Source organism: Hippopotamus amphibius, chromosome 6, assembly GCF_030028045.1.
Source record: "Hippopotamus amphibius kiboko isolate mHipAmp2 chromosome 6, mHipAmp2.hap2, whole genome shotgun sequence".
Classification (NCBI taxonomy): domain Eukaryota; kingdom Metazoa; phylum Chordata; class Mammalia; order Artiodactyla; family Hippopotamidae; genus Hippopotamus; species Hippopotamus amphibius.
This window is the reverse complement of record NC_080191.1, coordinates 34587753-34607464: the sequence shown is the minus strand read 5'-3', so window position 1 is coordinate 34607464 and position 19712 is coordinate 34587753. Positions and strand designations below refer to the sequence as shown.

Below are 19712 nucleotides of genomic sequence, written 5' to 3'. Positions count from 1 at the left end.
ACAAACACTTAGGGGAAAAAAAGAGGCTCATTTATGGTTCTGTTACTGGAAGGGAGACCCCTTCCAGGGCCCAAGAGTGGACTCTTGTCTAACCTCAAAAGTTAATTGTCCAAGGAGACACAGAGAGGCAAGATACCTAACCTGCTCTGAAGAGTGAAAGTTGGGAGCTCAGAATTTAAACTTAAGAAAGGTTTTGAGAGGTGCTGCAGAAGGGGATACTTCCATCCTATCTGTATGATACCCAGAGACCCAGTCCTCCTCTTCCAGCTCTTCCTAGTATAACAAAGATGAGACATACGATGTCCAGCCTGAGTGCCAAAGGGAACTATCAACATTATGTGCACTCTAAGCCATATTTATCCTGAGTGGAAAAATGCCCAGCCTGTAAACATATCTTATCCTAGAACTGTTAGGGAACCACTGACTGAAATCATCTGCCCTGGCCGGGCAGGATAATAACTGCTTGAACGGCATTATCTCACAACAGGAGGTCCCAATAAGGAACACAGAACTGACAAGCTATCTCCAGACCAGCCGGAAGAATTTGGGAGGGGCCAAAACAAGGGAAGAGCCCAAAATATGTCCTGCCAGCCTCCTGGAAACCCTTGCCCTGGAAACCATCTTGACTGAGAAATGTACACATTGCCAGAAATTGGCCTAAATACGGGCACAAGCAAGATGACTGGCCAGAGACAACCTGGAAAGCTAACCCTATTACCATAAAACCTGAGACTGTGAGCCACGTGGCAGAGCAGTTCTCCTGGGTTCCTATACACTGCTCTTCTCCGCCCGGGTGCCCCTTCCTAGTAAAGTCTTTTGCTTTGTCAGTACGTGTGTCTCCTTGGATACTTAACCTCTCTGTGTATCAAATAGAGCAGGTTTTTAAAATTTTTCATTCCTTCCTTATGAATGAGAAAACCGAAGTTCGTAGTTATGACTTGCTCAAGTTTATGTTATTATTACGTGGCAACACTAGGATTAAAACTCAGCTGTTTCACAGCCAGTTGGTTTTGCCATGCAGAATTTGAAGTATTGGCAGGATGTGAAATTTCTAGCAGGTTTGGGACTCTACATGAAACAGTCGTTGAAGCAATGGGAATTCCAAGGGAGAAATTGTAGATAAAGGAAAGAAAATCATGGATTGGATTTTTGGTAATATGCATTTAGCTGAATAAAAAGAGACAAAGAAGAAAACTGGAAAATAACAATCGAAATAGGAAGAGGTTTAGTTGCTAGAAACTGAGAATATCAAACTGAAGAAACTGATCAGAGCAAGATGGTATATGTTTTGGAGACACAGAAGAAGATGAGGATAAGGAAAAGCCATTTAATTTAACAAATAGGAGATTATTAGAAACCTTTGAGGAGAGTCTTTTGAGAGAAGGTTAAGACCAGATTATACTAAGTTGAAGAAAGTATACGAGGGAAAGAAGAAGAGGCAATGAGTTTACACTACTATTAAGAAATTTGTTTTTTATATGTTTGTATTCTTTGGGGCTCAGAGTTTGGGATAATAGGTGGGTGTGTCTTATGCCTCTTCCCCCGAAATTACCTTGAGTAGAAATTTACACTTTTCTAGGGTATATGACCTGACTCTCACACCTAAGTCTTTGCTAATTAATACCTTATACAAAGCTGAGCTCGAGGAACCCTAGAAGATCAACACAATCAAATACTGTGTCATTTGCATTTCAGACAGCTTCAGAGAGTTTTAAATGAAAACCTCATTTTAAAAAGTTTGGTATATTTTTGGCTTTATTACTTTCTAAATCCTGAAAGTGTTTTTTAAAAATGTCTTATATAATATATTTGCATTGTATCTTTGTGTTTGTTCTTATTTAAAGGATGGAATGGCCATATGCATGTTCATGCAAAACACCTTAACAAGACTTAGGAGGTAATGTATCTTTGTTTTAAAAATACAATTGCTAAAAAATCAAAAATAGCTCTTCATTATTCTGTGCTTTGCAGTAAAAAAAGTCACTGATTTCCTAATCATATTTATTCTAATGATGAACTATTTGTGCCATCAAGGATAGTCATATAACTAAATGTTAGTGCAGTGCATACAAGTGTTTAAAAAATAAGAGATGAGAGATAAGAAGAATTAAAGACATAGCACTTTTCCCTAAAGAGCTTATATTAGGTATAAGTTGGCTATATTTAGGTATAGGCATGGGAAAGTTAAATACTGATACTAGAGCAGAGTAGACACTGGTCAAGAGATGACACACAAAGATTACCTAATACTCAAAATTAGTAGAATGTATAGTGAAGTGGTCTGTATCCAAAAGGAGAGAGAAAAATAGTTACCAGTTGGAGAAGGCTTTTACAGATTCGTGAGGAAGATGAATTCACTTTGCACTTAGATGAGGAAGAAAAGGGAGAAAACTTGGGGCCTGTCATTATGCTTTTGGGGTTACAAACTATGACATGATTGGGCTGATTAGCCTTCTACTTCCATATTCTGTATGTAAACAATTTAAAATCATGAAAACTAAGGAAATTCATATTTATGTAACATACTTATTAATTGGACATCACCATAGTTTTGGTACTCTTTGTATGTGAGAGTCTAGAAAGAAAAGTGGAATCAACATTCCTATTCTAAAATACTTTCTTCATTGTCTTAGCTCCTGTTCACCTGCTTCTCCCTATTACATTTGACTTTTAAGTAAATCTTAAATTTTTTTTTAAAGAATCCTTTTTATTTGGAAGCAGTGTGTGTTAAGAAATTTGCAATTACTTTAGACCTGTAACTTTTCATTTTCGTTAGACCTACAAAAAATTCTATACTTTCAAAACATTTTAAATTCGCCTTTGAATACACACTTCTGCAAAGTGGGTCTTTGCAAGCACAAAAGGTGAAGACCTATTTTTACTTCAGACCCGTCATTTATATGGGATCAGTCTCTGGATCATTTCAGTGAGTAATGAAAAGATTTTTGATAGGAACCTTCAAGTAACAGTTCTGGAGCTCAGTCTTCTTTGCCACATTTCTTCTTTTTGGATGCAGCCTTAATTTTCCCATCTGTAATTAGATGTCAATAAAAATGGACTAAGATAGTATCATATTGAATTATTCCCATTGCCAAGCTGCTGAGAAGTTCCAGGAGCCGCATACAGGCTACCTCAGAGATATTGCGGGTTGGGTTCCAGACCACCGCAATAAAGTAGTATCGAAATAAAGCAAGTCACAGGAATTTTTTTGGTTTCCCAGTGCATACAAAAGGTATGTTTACACTCTACTGTAGTCTATTATGCGATACATCTAAGTATGCGATAGCGTTATGTCTAAAAAAATGTACATACCTAATTTAAAAATACTTTATTGCTAAAAAATGCTAACCATCATCTGAGCCTTCAGTGAATCATAATCTTTTTGCTGATGGAGGGTCTTGAGGTCTCAGTGTTGACGGCTGCTGACTCATCATGGTGGTGGTTGCTGAAGGCTGGGTTGGCTGTGGCAATTTCTTAAAATAAGACAACAACAGAGTTTGCTGCATCAACTGACTCTTCCTTTCATGAATGATTTCTCTGTAACATACAGTGCTTTGCTCATCCGTGAGAAGCAATGCCTCATCTGTTAAAGTTTATCATGAGATTGTAGCGACTCAGTCACATATTCAGGCTCCAATTCTAGTTCTCTTGCTCTGTCCACTGATGTTTTAAACCCCTCAAAGTCATCCAAGAGATTTAGAATCAACTTCTTCGAAACTCCTGTTAATGTTGATATTTTGACCTCTTCCCATAAATCACAAATGTTCTTAGTGGCATCTAGAATGATGAATCCTTTCTAGAAGGTTTTCAGTTGACTTTGCCCAGATCCATCAGAGGAATCACTGTTTATGGCAGCTATAGCCTTATGAAATGTATTTCTTAAATAATGAGACTTTAAAGTCAAAATTACTACTTGATTCACAGGCTGCAGAATGGATGTTGTGTTAGCAGGCATGAAAACAGCATTAATTTCATTGTACACCTTCATCAGAGCTCTTGGGTGACCAGGTGCATTGTCAATGGGCAATAATAGTTTGAAAGGACTCTTTTTTTTCTGAGCACTAAATTAGCAGTGGGCTTAAAATATTCGGTAAAACATGTTGTAAATAGATGTGCTGTCACGCAGGCTTTGTTGTTCCATTTATAGAGCACAGAGTAGATTGAACATAATTCTTAAGAGCCCTAGGATTTTCAGAATGGTAAATAAACATTAGCTTCAACTAGTAACCAGCTTCATTAGCCCCTAACAAGAGAGTCAGCCTGTCCTTTGAAACTTTGAAGCCAGGCATTGACTTCTCTCTAGCCATGAATGACCTAGATGGCATCTTCTTCTAAGGTAAGGTTGTCTTGTCTACATTGAAAATCTGTTTTTTGGTGTAGCCATCTTCCTGAATTATCTCAGTTAGCTCTTCTGGATAACTTGCTGCAGCTTCTATATCAGCACTTGCTGTTCACCAGGCACATTTGGGTAATGGACACAGCTTCTTTCCTGAAGCCTCATGAACCAGCCTTTGCTAATGTCAGACTTTTCTTCTGTATCTTCCTCACCTCTCTCAGCCTTCATAGAATTGAAGAGAGTTAGGGCCTTGCTCTGAATTAGGCTTTGGCTTAAGGAAAAGTGGCTGATTTGATCTTCTATCTAGACCAATAAAACTTTCTTCCTATCAGCAATAAGGTTGTTTTGCTTTCTTATCATTCACGTGTTCACTGGAGTAGCCCTTTTAATTTCCTTCAAGAACTTTGCCTTTGCATTCACAGCTTGGCCAGCTGTTAACCAAAGCCTAATCCAGCACAATAAAGTGAAGTGCAATAAAATGCAGTGTGCCTGCATTGTATGAAAACATCCATTTATTTGGAAGAAAGTTAATGTCTGTAGTTTAAAAATATATAACGATTTGGGGAGGCATTTTAATAAACTTACATAGCATTTAGTGTGGATTATTGTATCTTCATTATTATACTGTTTTGCTCCTCATGATACATAGGCTGATGGTCTACTATACTTTGAGGTGTGATTGTTTTTATAAACATAGTTCAGTAATTTTGTTTCTGCTGCATCTTAAGCTTTTTAAAGTATTTGTAAATTAATATCGAAATTGAAAATATTGACATCCATTTTTCCTTTTTCCTTTAATATACAGACTTCCTTTAATAAGTGTGGCACTGGTTCAAGGTTGGGCTTTGGGTGGAGGAGCAGAAGTTACCACAGCATGTGATTTCAGGTAGGGTAAAAATTGTATAACTCCTTGCACAAATATAGTTAACATATGTTCAAATTTATTTTTTGCCTGAATATAAATATTTTATTTATTCTTAAACTGGATAATCAATTAGCGAGCATTTTCTTTTTGCCAGTCATTAAAGTAGATAATTTTAGTCAGCCTAGTATAACTCCATAATTACTTCATTACTGTGCATTTCAAAAAGTTAACAAAACAAAATGATTTTGAATAAATCAAATCCACATTAGCAAAGTCCCTGGGGAGGGAAACGAAGAAAATATATGAAACTTTAAGATTCACAAGAATTATCCAAGAAAAGTAAAGAACTTAGAAAACTCGAAGACGTAAAGAAAAAAGGAGAGTAGAGAAAGAGACTGCTTAGGTCTTCCTCTTACTAATAACAAGAGGCTTTCTGAGATCCATTTCCTGTCTTTACTGTGATATGTAGTAACTTTGTGGAGATTTTGGGCTGATTAGGGAATTTAATGAAGTGAAAATTATTTGGGACCAATTAACCCTTCAATTTCTAGAATTCTTTTTAGTATTGGATAGCTGTACTTTCTCGGAATGATGCAGTGGTGATAAGGCCTTCTATGTTTTGGTTTTGTGTGTCTAAAACATAAATGTTCAGTTTCATGACTTGATACAAAATAGGAGCCTATGTAACGATATTATAGGTCAAGAATTGAAACATTACCAGCTCTCCTGAACCCCCCCACATTCACCTTCCAAGTCATAGCCCCTTCATTTCCATCGACAGGAAACAACTACCCTGAATTTTATAATTACTTTCTTATTTTCCTTTGTAGTTTTATAAGGTAACTGTTCTATAACCAACGTATTCTATTTTTTTTTCTTTTTAAACTTCATATAAATGGCATCATATACTAATAGAAATAATATGAGGAAAGATTCAGTAAGCTATTTCCAGCAAAATAACATTTATTGATATGTTTATTTTCTTAATTTTTAAATTTATGACTTGGGTTTAAATTTATAAGTTGAAATGTATCACTTTGTATTCACATAAATCAAGATTTTAAAATAGTTTTGGTGTATAAGACAATTTACAGAGATCTCAGTCTCTGAAAACTAGTACAGTACTTACTAACCGGGGAGGATTCTCGTACACAATGAAAAATGGCCACCTCATGTGACAGTGCCCTCTGCTGTCATCAATGCAGATTGCATTAGGAAGCTACATTTCCTTCTGTGAGGAGGAAGCAGTTAGTGGCTTTGTGGACGATATGAGACTAAATATAAATGCTGTGTGTGCGAAAGGATTAAATGCTTTTCTCACTTTACCCTGAAATATAGGTACTTATGGAATATATGATTTAAATATATAATTATATAACATATAATATATAAATATAAAGTATATATTTAAGTGTAATTTAATATATTTAAAGAATCCTAAGCTATATGTGAGTATACATTATTACACTTAAAAATTCTCTACATAAAAATAAGTGCAAATTAAAACTTTAGAGATGTACTCTAGAGAAATTGTACTCTGTAACATGGAGTCTGGTGCTCATCTTTAAGCATTTATTAGACTTTTGCATCATCCTTTATATTCATTCCTGACCTGTGTTTGGGTGTAGTTAGGGTTTAGGACAAAAGGCAAAATCACAGAAAAAAATAATTAGACATTATTTAGTCCTTTAATACTGCTAATTTACCTTGCTGTGTTATTTTCTAAAATGAAGGTGTCATGTGTTCCTAGAGCCTCATAAAATATTTAGGTTTTTTGATTATGAGGTGTCTGAGGTTACTGCCCTCATCAGATATATTCGGTAACATAACCAGATACAGTCACTTTTCCAATGAAGACATATTCATTTGTGGACCAACTACTTGGCATATATAGACCCTCATATTAAATTGCATTCAGTAGAGTTATTCATTAAACATGGTTTAGTACCCGTTTATGCTAGCAAGCACTGCCATTTAAGAAACTTGTATGTCTTGGGTTTTTGTTTGGTTTTTCTAATAATACAGTTTTATTACATTTTATAAAATTACTGACTCACAACTGATAAGAAATTTTAAAAAGATAGAAACTGATCCGTCACACTAGAAGTGTGAAAAGCACTGTCCTAGACTGTTCAGCCCTTATAAATCTTCACAGTAAATGCAAGAGTTCTTAAAAGATAAAGGCTAATCGAGAGGGTTGTATGCTGAAGTACACACACAGTTACAAAGTAGTGATAAATCAGTACAAGTTACTCTAGCTGATTTTCCCCCCAACTTGATCAGTACCTGTCAGTTATCTTCTATGACACATTATATTCTAAAAGTATCTGCTTGTTACAAAAAAACCACCAAAAGCTTTCATAGCATTCTGCTAAAAAGATAAGTTCCTTCCTTAGGTTGGCTCTTTTTTAGCCTGTTTAACTTTCTTACCTTGGAGAATTGCCAGGAATTCACTCAACTGTTTTCATTCCTGCTGCTCTTCTATTACCAATGGAAACTATTTCAGAAGATGAGAAATAATCTTAACGTGAATACTGCAGAGAAATGAGCTCATGCCGCATTCTAGCATTACCCTACTCCTGGCCCCCAAACCCTTTAAGCACCAGCTGATAATACGTGTGATGAATTAATATGTCAGAAACACTTAGGTCTACATGGCACATATAGACCCTCATACTGAATTGCCTTCAGTTGAGTCCTAATTTTCATGTAAAACTTTCTAGAGAAAATGGCTTTTTAAAAACATTTTCTAAAGCAAAACATTAATTTATGAATTAAATATTGGCATTCTACAGCACTCAGGATCTAGTCACTCAAACATTTTGTTTCCTTTTAGTGACAAAATTGATGAGGAATTAAAAAGCTAGAACTATATTAAAATCATCAAAGTTTTAAATTTGTCTTGATTAATTAAAATATCTAGAATGAAATATAATTTAAGAAAATATTTGAGTATTAGTTTTCTATTGCAGCCATGACAAATTACCACAAATTTAGTGGCTTATAACAACATCAGTTTTTCTCACAGATATACAGGTTGGAAGTCTGGCTGGGCTCATCTGGGTTCTCTAAACCTGGTCACACAGGGCCCAAATCAATATGTTGGCTGGACTGGACTCTGAGGACTCTGAGGGAGCATCTGCTTCCAGGCTCATCCTGGCTACAGCTGACAGAATTCAGTCCCATGCACTTGTGAGACTGAGGTCCCTATTTTTCTGTCAGCCTGTGAGCCAGGGGCCAGTCTTTGCTCTTGGAGGATACCTGCATTCCTTCTCAGGTTGTTCATGTGGCCCCCTAGCAGTGGTGGTGAAGTTCCTTTCATACTTTGAATCTTTCTCACTTTCCCCTTTGCTGCATCTCTCTGACTCCAGCTGGAGAAAGTTTTCCACTTTTAAGAGCTCATGTGGTTAGATTAGGCCCACTCAGATAATCCAGGATAATACCCCTATTTTTATGTATGTAACCTTATTTACATCTGCACAGTCCCTTTTATTATGTAGAGTAACATATGCACAGCTTCCCACAATTAGGGCCTGGACATCTTTTGAGGACCATTCTACCTACATCACATGGGCTTGGCATAGAGATATAGTTGCTAGATTTTTTTGCTTTTATATTCCTATTTGATCACCAATTTAAACTGGTAACTTTGTTATTCTGAGTTACCTTTGTAAACTCTTTTTAAACTTTTGTTTAGATACTTTTTAGAAAACAGTAGTAGTTCCTATATACATCAGATTTATAAAGGTTCATTGATACAAATATTTTATTTATTTTTTATTTTTTTCCATTTTGACTTTGCATAACCTAAAACATTTTTAATGAGTTTGAATTCATTCAAGATTTAACTGAGTTCTTTCTTCCAAACCCAGTGTTCCGCCTAGTGATATATACACAGCTGCCAGTCTAGATCTGCTTCACCTTAGACAGGAAATTGCTTTTTTTTAATATTCTTTTTTCTTAAATTTTTTATAGTTTTATTTATTTATTTATTTGCTCTTTATTGGAATATAATTGCTTTACAAATTGTGCCAGTTTTTACTGTACAGCAAAGTGAATCAGCTGTATTTATGTGTATATCCCCATATCCCCTCCCTCCAGCGACTCCTTCCTACCCTCCCTATCCCAGCCCTCTAAGTCATCACCCATCATTGAGTTGATCTCCCCTGTGTTATGCAGCAGCTTCCCACTAGCTATCTATTTTATACTTGGTAGTGTATATATGTCAATACTATTCTCTCGCTTTGTCCCAGCTTCCCCTTCACCCCCACTCCATGTCCTCAAGTCGGTTTTCTACAACTGCATCTCTGTTCTTGCCGTGTCACTGAATTCATCAGATTCCATATATATGAGTTAGTATATGGTATTTGTGTTTCTGGCTTACTCTGCTCTGTATGACAGACTCTAGGTCCATCCACCTCACTACAAATAACTCAATTTCATTCCTTTTTATGGCTGAGTAATATTCCAGTGAATATATGTGCCACATCTTCTTTATCCATTCATCTGTTGATGGGCATTTAGGTTGCTTCCCTGTCCTGGCTATTGTAAATAGTGCTGCAATGAACATTGTAGTGCATGTTTCTTTTTGGATTATGGTTTTCTCAGGGTAAATGCTCAGTAGTGGGATTACTGGGTCATATGGTAGTTCTATTTTTAGTTTTTTAAGGAACCTCCATACTGTTTTCCATAGTGGCTGTACCAATTTGCATTCCCACCAACAGTGCAGGAGGGTTCCCTTTTCTCCTCACCCTCTCCAGCATTTATTGTTTCTAGATTTTTTTTTGATGATGGCTATTCTGACCAGTGTGAGGTGATACCTCATTGTGGCTTTGACTTGCATTTCTCTAATGATTACAGATGTTGAGCATCTTTTCATGTGCTTATTAGCCATCTGCATGTCTTCTTTGGAGAAATGTCTATGTAGGTCTTCCACCCATTTGTGGATTGGGTTATTTGCTTTTTTGATATTGAGCTGCATGAGCTGCTTGTATATTTTGGAGATTAATCCTTTGCCAGTTACTTCATTGGCAAATATTTTCTCCCATTCTGAGGGTTGTCTTCTTGTCTTCTTTATGGTTTCCTTTGCTGTGCAAAAGTTTTTAAGTTTCATTAGGTCCTATTCGTTTATTTTTTATTTTATTTCCATGATTCTAGGAGGTGGGTCAAAAAGGGTCTTGCTTTGATGCATGTCATAGAGTTTTCTGCCTATGTTTTCCTCTAAGAGTTTTAGTGTCTGGCCTTACATACAAATATTTTAAGTGTAATTATAGTATGGTTTCTTAGATTGGTTTCAAACTCGATTCCAGAATGTGCTTTAGGAGGTACTTAGAACACTCATTCCTTGGTTCTACTTTCTGTCTTATTACATATCACTCAAAAAACAGGAGTGGGGCTGGGGGAAAGGGAAGAGAAAAGAAAATCTCTCAGAACTACTCTAGAAAATAGAAAATGACAAACTCAGACTGCTTGGCTTTCCAGCTTCAACTTTTGGCAATCAAAAAGATGTAAACAGTTTAATTACATGTCTAATATTTAGTTTTTGCTACTTTATTTGGTATAAGAGAGAAACTGGAATTGCATTTTTTGCTTGAAAATACAGTCAGCCCTCTGTATCTGTGGGTTGCAAATTCAAGGATTCAACCAAGGACCAAAAATATTCTGGAAAATAAATTCCAGAAAGTTTTAAAAAGGAAAACTTGAATTTGCCACGTGCTTGCAACTACTGACATAGCATTTACATTGTATTAGGTATAAGTAATCTAGAGATGATTTAAAGTATATGGGAGGATGTGTGTAGGTTATATATAAATACTATACCATTTTATATAAAGAAATTGAGCATCTGAGGATTTGATATATGTGGGGGGTCCTGGAACCAGTTGTGGAATGGACAAAGAATTTTCCTATACCATGTTATCACAAATTCACCAATTTTTAGCATGTTGCTGTTTTGCTTTTCACCGTGTGTGTATGTGTATACACGTATGTTTTATATGCATGTAATCATTTTTTCTGAGAAATTTGAGAGTAGGTTGCAAAGTCTTGCGCTTTTATTCCTTTAAATACACAGACACACACACACACACACACATTCTTTAAGAAATAGAATATTCCCTTATATAACCACAACACAGTTGTCACATGCAAGAAATTTAACATTGATGCCATACTTTTATCTAATGTACTATCCATATTCCAGTTGTGTCAGTTTGGCAGTAATGTCCAGTGTAGCACTCCTGGACTTTTCCTCTACTGCAAGATCATGTACTGCACTTAGTTGTCAGAGTTCTTCACATTCCGAACTGAGTTTTCCTTTACGCCACTAAGTTTGTATTATAACATCAATAGTAAATAATATAGGTGATGATATTTTTGAAATGTTTGTTGTGCTTTCCAATTATAAAAGGATATGTGTGTGTTCTGGTGAATATGAATCACCTGGGGATTTTATTAAAATGCAATTCTGATTTCATCTCAGGGGTGAAGCCTGAGGTGATGCTGATGTTGCTGGTCCACAGATCACACACTGAATAACAAGGTTCTAGATTATTTTGAAAAGATTTATTTTAAAAATATTTTAAGTATTCTAAAAGTAAAATATAACTTACTGTATATTACAATTTTTAAAAAAATATACAGTTATAGAGTAAAAATTAAAGTTGCTGCCATTCACAGATAATTAGCATTAGCACTGTGGTGTGCTTTCCTCACGTCTTTTTAAAATAGACATAATTTTCTATTTTTTTAAAATTAGGATCATATGACATAGTTTATATTTAATGTACTTGGAAAACATGAATTTTATAAGTTTAAAATATTCCATCAGTATGGAATGTACTAAAATATCCTCCTTTGTTTCTAATTTTTCTCTATTATGATTAATGCTGTGATAAACTGCCTTATAAATAAGGCTTTGTCCTTTTGGATTATTTCCTTAGACTAAATCCTAGTACTTATTAAGTAGTTCAAGTACTTAGTCAAAGGATGTGAAAATGTTTAAGGTTTTCAATATATGGTGCCAGGTTATCCTCCAGGAAAGATTCTGCCAATTTATAAGACCACCAGCAGTATATGAGTGTCTATTTGAGAGCATCCTTTCTTATAATGAATATTACTCTTTTAAAAGATCTCTTCTAATTTTGATAATCAAAAAATTAAATATCTTAATTTGCATTTTTAAAGGTTTCAGTGAGGCATAAATTGTCATATGTTCATTGATGTGTGTGTGTGTGTGAGTTGTCTGCATTTTCTTTTTGTTTTCCTTTGGAGTATCTAAGATTTAGCTGTTTATACACTGGATGAAAAACACATTTTTGTGCCTCTGTCTCCCTAGAGAAATACAATTCTCAGTTATACAATTTAGAGCCTATCTAATTTGTTTTCAATCTCTAACATTGCTTTCATGAATATAAATAACCCTCAGCCAAAGGTATTAGCATTTTCAGCTGCTATGCATTAGTTCAAAGTATACTACAAAGAAAGGGAGCTGTAAATAGGATTGTCCCAAGGGAGCTACTATAGGTAGCCCTTTTCTTAAAATACTAACTTAATAAAATACAAAATACACATAATATACACACTTGCACAAATGTGCGCGCACACACAGACACACACACCAATCAGCACATCCCAGAGTCATTAAAAAACAAGTTCCATTTTTGCTGTGGCTGTGCCTGTTCTGTGGACATGGGATGTCCACCTCAGGAAGCAGTCACATTGCCCATGCATGTTGCTTTGTTTTAATGTAGTTATTATCGTATTATGTGGAAAGTTTACTTTAGAGCCTGTGATACCAAGAAAATCCACCTCTGAACATGCTAGGATCACTAACTGAATATTAAAATCAGACTTTATATTCCCAAAACATTTTACTGTCTGTCTCACTGTACCACCACTACCGCTGTGTGTGTGCGTGCACACACACAAATAAAAAAAATTGATTCATTCAACCACATACTTTCTTACTCAGGCAGTCTCTTTGCACAAATACACGGAGTCTCATGAGACCCATCAGCTGAGAGCAGGAAATCAGAAAAGTGAGATATGGGGAGAATCTTTGGGGTCTTTCCTTCTGTTTTCCATAATTTGTCTTGTGATATGATGGCAGGTAGAAAACAGGAGGAAGAAGGTGCCCGGAAAGTACATGCACAAACAAATAAGTGTCTATGTTCCAGGCATGATTTTAAAGTATTGTTTGTGGTCAGAGGTGTTGTTGCTGTTAGATAAATTTATCTGCCATATTTCCCCATGTCACCAGAGTTTGCTTTGTTGTATTTGGTTTGTTCTTAATATCCTGTAAAAGGACCAGCAGTTTCTGGTCCTAAAGTTTATTTAAATCAATGATTTCAGACTTTAAATTTATGACATCATATGATTTAATTTTGTAACAGGACTGCTTTCTTTAAAATTTTAAAATATTTATGCTTTTACTTATATTGCATGATATTCCTTAAGTTAGTCTTAGAGAGATATATGTTTATTTTTTTTAAATCAACTTGGAATCTTCTGCTTCAGCCATATCTGTAATAGAACACAGTATTATTTCTCCCTTTATTTGGAAATTAAAACGTACATATTTTGTATTTTCTATTAACAGATATTGAGAAAGTGTAGTGTATCATTATTTGCTGGGCAAGTATAGCTCTTTTACATTCAATACTTTAGGGATTGAGTGAGTTTAGTCCAGGAAAGAACTTTATAATGCCTTTCTAGCAGAAACACTGCTGTATTTGTAGTGACTTACCTATTAATGCAACCAACTTGTTAATAATAAAAAGTAGTACACATAGAGTTTAAACGTGCACTGTAAGGCTACAAAATACATACAATTTTTATATTCCAAATAAAAGTATAAATAATACTGTGTTCTGCAGATGTGGCTGAGACAAAATTTCACACGGATTTTTTTAAAACGTATAAACACAATTCCTCTAAGCTTCTATTTAAAAGAATTGTGGGTATATATATTCTAAGTAACTTTCATATATTAACTCATTTAATACAGTAATTCTATGGCATAAAGTACTATTGTTATATCTATTTTATAAACAAGCATACTGAGGCCGAGGGATGTTAAATAATCTACTCTTCCTCATCCTCTTTATACCATGTGTCTTTTTTCTTTGCTATGTTTTTACAACGTGTAAAATGCAGCCAGTCTAGTGGCCAAGCCAGGCAGTCTGGTTTATATCTGTGTACTTCACATAAGAGCTGTACTGTCTCCCATGCAGTTATTTATGTGTTTCTAACTGTTTGCCACAGAGTTCACTAAAAGTACCTTTCTTTAGTAATAAACGTTTTTTAAAAAAATTTTTTACAACTTTTACTAAAAAGTTTCCTGTTTTAGTAAAATTTGGTAATTGTTTTAAAATTGTTTTTCTTGAATACATTTGCTCAAAGTCCTGCAACTGATAACTATCAGAAAGTAGTAGCACAATGAACAGTCCTTTCAGGTATCAACATTGACTTTGCAACACCTCTCAAAGGTGATACTTCTTCCCAAGTTATGGTTAGTTTTTCCTATAACACTGATACATCCATACTATAACACCAGGTATATACATGTTTGATTAATTTTCTCATCTCCCCTCTCCCAAGGTGTCACAGGAAATTTTCAGCCTTTCCAATTATACTGACACTAATGAACAGACAATACTTATAATTCTTTTACTTGTCAAAATAAGAGAGTTTAATATGGTTTTATAAATGAGTCTGCTACAAGGCTTCAGAATCTTAAGACTTGGGTTTCCAGTTTTCTACATAGATTAATAGATTATCCCTTACAGTAAATTACATTACAGGTAGTACCAAGTAACTGCATCTAACCTCTAGCAGTAATTAGTGTATAATCCTATAAAGCCTATCAGGTAGCAGTTTCTGTTTTTGGATATATCTTGTTGATATGACATTTTCTTCATAAATTCTGGTTATCACCATTGAAAATTTTATATTTAAACTTTAACTTTTAGATTAATAAAGTTGTGAAAGATTATCATCTGAATAGTTCATATTTCTCTCATTGTTAGACGAAACTACTTTGTGTTCTTTTGTCACTTAAAGTTTTTGGTCATATTTTCTAATGTATTGATAATATGTACATCAGTACACAAGTATACCCTAGGTATGACATATAAAGAATGGATGTCAGAGGTTGATCACAACAGGTATTTTTATAAAGATCACCTCAGGATTTGTTAGAGTTATAAAATATGATTCAAAAAGTCATACCTCACCTTGTAAAATATGGCAAAAAGGAAAAAAACCACACATGGTATAAAATGGTAATAAACATCCTTCTTTAGAAGCAAATAATTCCAAATATAAATATGCTTACTTATATAATAACTTTGTTGTCATTAAGTTCATCTACATTATCCCAACATCTAGAACTTTAACCAACTTTTATGTTCAGCTGATTTTAAATGAATTTTTCCCTGACATAGTCCTTTTCTGTATTACAGGCATAGTTCTTTTCTGTATTACAGGCATAGTTCTGAGCTATCAGTGTCAATTCCAGTATATAATTAGGAACTGTGACACATTTATTCTGTGAAAAGCTTTATAGGATTAATAATATTTCTATTTCCAAGTCTATTAGACATTACTGTAATTTTTGTTCTACTTAAATTTTGACCTTGATTTCTGTTTATTATAATAAGGCAGTACTCCTCTCACAACTTAGGGCTCAATTCAGATTCTTAAGACACTTGTCTTCTTCTCTTCCATTTAAAAATTATTTATTGAAAACTGCTATTTTCATGGCTATTTGCTTCTAATAGCAGTTGTCCATAATTGAGGCAGATTTTCCCTTATAGGAATTCACAGCTGTGAAGAGAAAGTTCTCTTTCCCAGTGGGTTAGTTAAATAGGCTTTTGTGAGAATTCTCTACTGGAATATTTCTCTTGATCAAAGGGTCAAAGACTGAGAGTCTGTTGTTCTCGGTGCTAAAAGGACCAAACCACCTGCAGCTAAGCATTGAACTCTTTGGAAAACCAGAACTATCTTAAAGTCTTCGTTTTTGTAATGAGTAGTTTGAAAGCAATTTTCTTAAAAAATTAAAGTTTAGACATGACCAAATTAGAGATTTTAACATAGTGAATGCATTGAAGCACGCAGTCAAAATAAAACTCATAGGCTGCACTGTCTAAACAGCATAGCTTTATGCAGCCCATTAACAGTATACACATATTTAACAGGCAAATGTGATTGCTATGCCCACTAATCTGTTTCTTCCCTTTGATTGTTCCACTTGATTATTCATACAAGTGCCAAGATTTGGGGGAAAGGAATCCCTGCTCATAGGAAATCACTCCTCTCAAGTCCAACCCAAGCCACTATCAACGTTATTAATGGTATCCCTGCTTCCACTCTCGTCTAGTTATTGTATGTACTCTGAGGTTAAGAGCACGCATATGAAGCAAACTTACATGGATTTAAAATTCTGGCTCTGCTATAGCTGCATGGCCTTAGGTGTGCTATTTATTTAATCTCTGTTGCCTCTGTTTCCCTCTGTAAAATGAGCCTGTTACTGTACCTCATATGGTTGTTCTGAGGATTAGTTAACATGAAATTCCTTAATAGTTGGTGTGCTATTAAATGCTGAATAGGCAACTCATACAAAATAAATCAGATACTACTCCTTTGGTCAGCCTCCTCCTAAAGAGCTTCATGCTTAAAAAATAAAATCTGACCTCCTGAGTGCCTAGAAGCTTACGTGTCTGATTTCACCCCCCATTACTCTCTGTTGGCTCTAGTCCAGCTACATTAGCCTGTTCCCCAGAGATACTAAGCAGTTCTACTTCAAGGCCTTTGCACTTGCAATTCCCTCTTCCTGGAATTCCCTTCCAGAACTCTGCATTGGTCACTCACTTGGGTAGCTGCTCAAATATTCAGAGGCTTTCTCCATCTAAAACAGCACACACACCCAACACACATATCCTCATTCTCTAGTTCCTTCCCTCATTTTCTTTATAGCATTTATTACCACTGACAATATATGGTTTAGCGTCTCTCTCTCCTAACAGGAATGTAAACTGAGCATAGACATTTTATTTTGGTCATTCCTGTAGCCCTGCATCTAGCATTGGTAGTGCTTAGGAAATATTTGTTGGAAGAGTGTATCAATCAATCCTGAGTTAAAATTTTTAGCCCTGAGGACCACTGACTAACTTACTATGCATCTTTTTTTTCATGGTATGCATCTAAAATTTCTTACTCCCGTATTTTCACTTTAATCCAGGTTTTCTCATTAGGCCACCACTCACGTTAGAAAGATACACTTTGGGCTTTTAGAAGTAAGCGTAAAGAAAGGTTAGATTCTTATATGCACAGCAAAAGATAAGTGAGCACAAGAATGTTGACTTTGTTCTCAAAGGGAAGTGCTAAAAACTGTAATAAACTGAATTCTATACTTAGCCAGATTTTTTGAACATTGTTTTTAATATAACACATCTACCTATAAAGATCTATGGAGATTTCAGATCAGATCAGATTATGTCAACAGATAGTACTTTGTGACTAAATTAATTTTTTTTTCTCTTTTGCAGATTAATGACAACCGAGAGCGAGATCAGATTTGTCCACAAGGAGATGGGTATAATACCAAGCTGGGGCGGTGCTACCCGGCTAGTTGAAATAATCGGCAGTAGACAAGCTCTCAAAGTGCTAAGTGGGGCCTTTAAACTGGATTCAAAAAAAGCTTTACACATAGGAATGGTTGAAGAGGTCTTGCAGTCTTCACATGAAACCGAATGTCTCAAAGAGGCACAAGAGTGGCTACAGCAGTTTATCGAAGGGCCACCAGAAGTAATAAGAGCTTTGAAAAAATCTGTTTCTTCAGTCAGAGAGATTTGTTTCGAGGAGGCATTACAGACTGAAAGAGATCTTTTAGGAACACTTTGGGGTGGACCTGCAAATTTAGAGGCTATTGCTAGGAAAGGAAAGTTTAATAAATAGTTTTTAAAAATATGTACTACAAGTAAAATTCCAGTGAGTTTTTTTACATGTATAAAAAGTAAAATGATATTAAATATGAATGTCAAAATACTTTGAAGGCTATTATTAGTATTTGGGTTTGTTTTTAACAACTGTTTGAATACCTAAACTCATTGGCCTAGTTTTTAGTTTATTTGGGTACTTACCAATTTTTTAAGTAAAAAAGTTTTAATTTTGAACATCTGACTAAAATATACAACACTTTTGGCTTAAAAATTATCAATTCCCAAGTTCCCATAGTAGTTCTTAGGCTATTACCAAAGACCAGTTTTTAAAAGGAAAAACTACATAAAATCTATTCCTGGTGTTATTTTTTACTTACCTGGAAATAATTTACAAAAATAACTTAATGAAACTTAAGAGAACAAAAGGAGAGGGGGGTTAGGAGACAGGAAGATATGCAAAGGTATGATTAGTCCTTTTCTTCTGGAGTAGCTGGAGTAAAGAAGTCATGGAGAATGGCCCTTCTTTTAAATAAAGATGCTACTCACCTCAACCCTGAACAAATTTGGGCCTTATTTGATCTTTTAAATAATTACTAGGTTTCTGTTTTAAATTATCTATGAAACAATGATAGATATAGAAAGTGTACTAATTCCACAAAATTAGGCAGTTCATTTTTGTGCTCCAGAATTTCCAGACTAGTGAAGTACTATAGTTTATGTAGTAATCAAATTTAACTTTGATTAAAACTGCCTAAGACTGCAGAGACTTATGAAGCATCCTGTAACATATATTTGCATTTTACATAAGATTTCCCTTTTTTTCTGAAAAGTAGCTAGCCTTTCTTCTTTTATAACTAGGTATCTTTGAAAAGTAAAGTTAGTAAAAAGGAGCAACTCAAATGTTTATGATTATCTTAGTAATACAGACTTTAAAAAACATGTAAGCCAAAGAATTAAGTCCTAATTCTAACCTATCACAAGAGGTAAAAGATAATTTTATTATAGTGACAGTTTATGTTTGCTATTGTAACGTTCAATTCATATTTGAAAAATCATATTAAAGACAACTTGCATATGCTTTATCAACATGATCCTACTGTTTTGACTTTGGAAAATAAAGAAGATAAACTCACATTACTTTTCTTCAGAATCTAATTCTGGATTACCAAGTTAACCCAACGCTTCCTACCTTGCTGTAGATTGTACAACATTTTGTGTCGAGTCAGTTTGTGTCTACTAATGCTGTTTAGTAATAAGCCTACCATTTAATTCAGATTAGTGTTAGCCATTAATGAAGACTGGCAGGGAAAATCTATTATATACACGATCTCTACTATAAGTTATTTGAGACATTTAAGTCTCACAGGCTTTAGGTTTATTTCCATACGTATTTATTCCATGAACATTCCCTGTAGACTCTATTTAAATATTCTCTATGAAGAAATTAAGCTTTTCTGAGCAGGTGACTATTTAAGCTGAATACACCACCAATTCAAACCACCACCTTTTTAGTGACCTTTTGGCCACAGATGTCAAAATGTTTCCATCTCCTTCTGGGCTCAAACAAGAG

The 19712-nt window shown here is 34.8% G+C and overlaps 1 protein-coding gene across 8 annotated transcripts in view; it reads left to right on the top strand.

Moving 5' to 3' along the window:
* Window positions 1-18413, top strand: part of ECHDC1 (ethylmalonyl-CoA decarboxylase 1) — a 44921-nt gene extending 26508 nt beyond the window's left edge. For 7 of the 8 annotated variants that reach the window (XM_057740371.1, XM_057740375.1, XM_057740372.1 and 4 more), the window contains 3 exons: window positions 1845-1897; window positions 5142-5222; window positions 17750-18413. In XM_057740371.1, coding sequence (XP_057596354.1) covers window positions 1845-1897; window positions 5142-5222; window positions 17750-18158 — 543 coding nt within the window. In that variant the 3' untranslated portion in view covers window positions 18159-18413. The remainder of the gene's footprint in view (window positions 1-1844; window positions 1898-5141; window positions 5223-17749) is intronic. The other variant, XM_057740377.1, reaches the window with a different exon arrangement.
* The last annotated feature ends 1299 nt before the right edge of the window (window positions 18414-19712 follow it).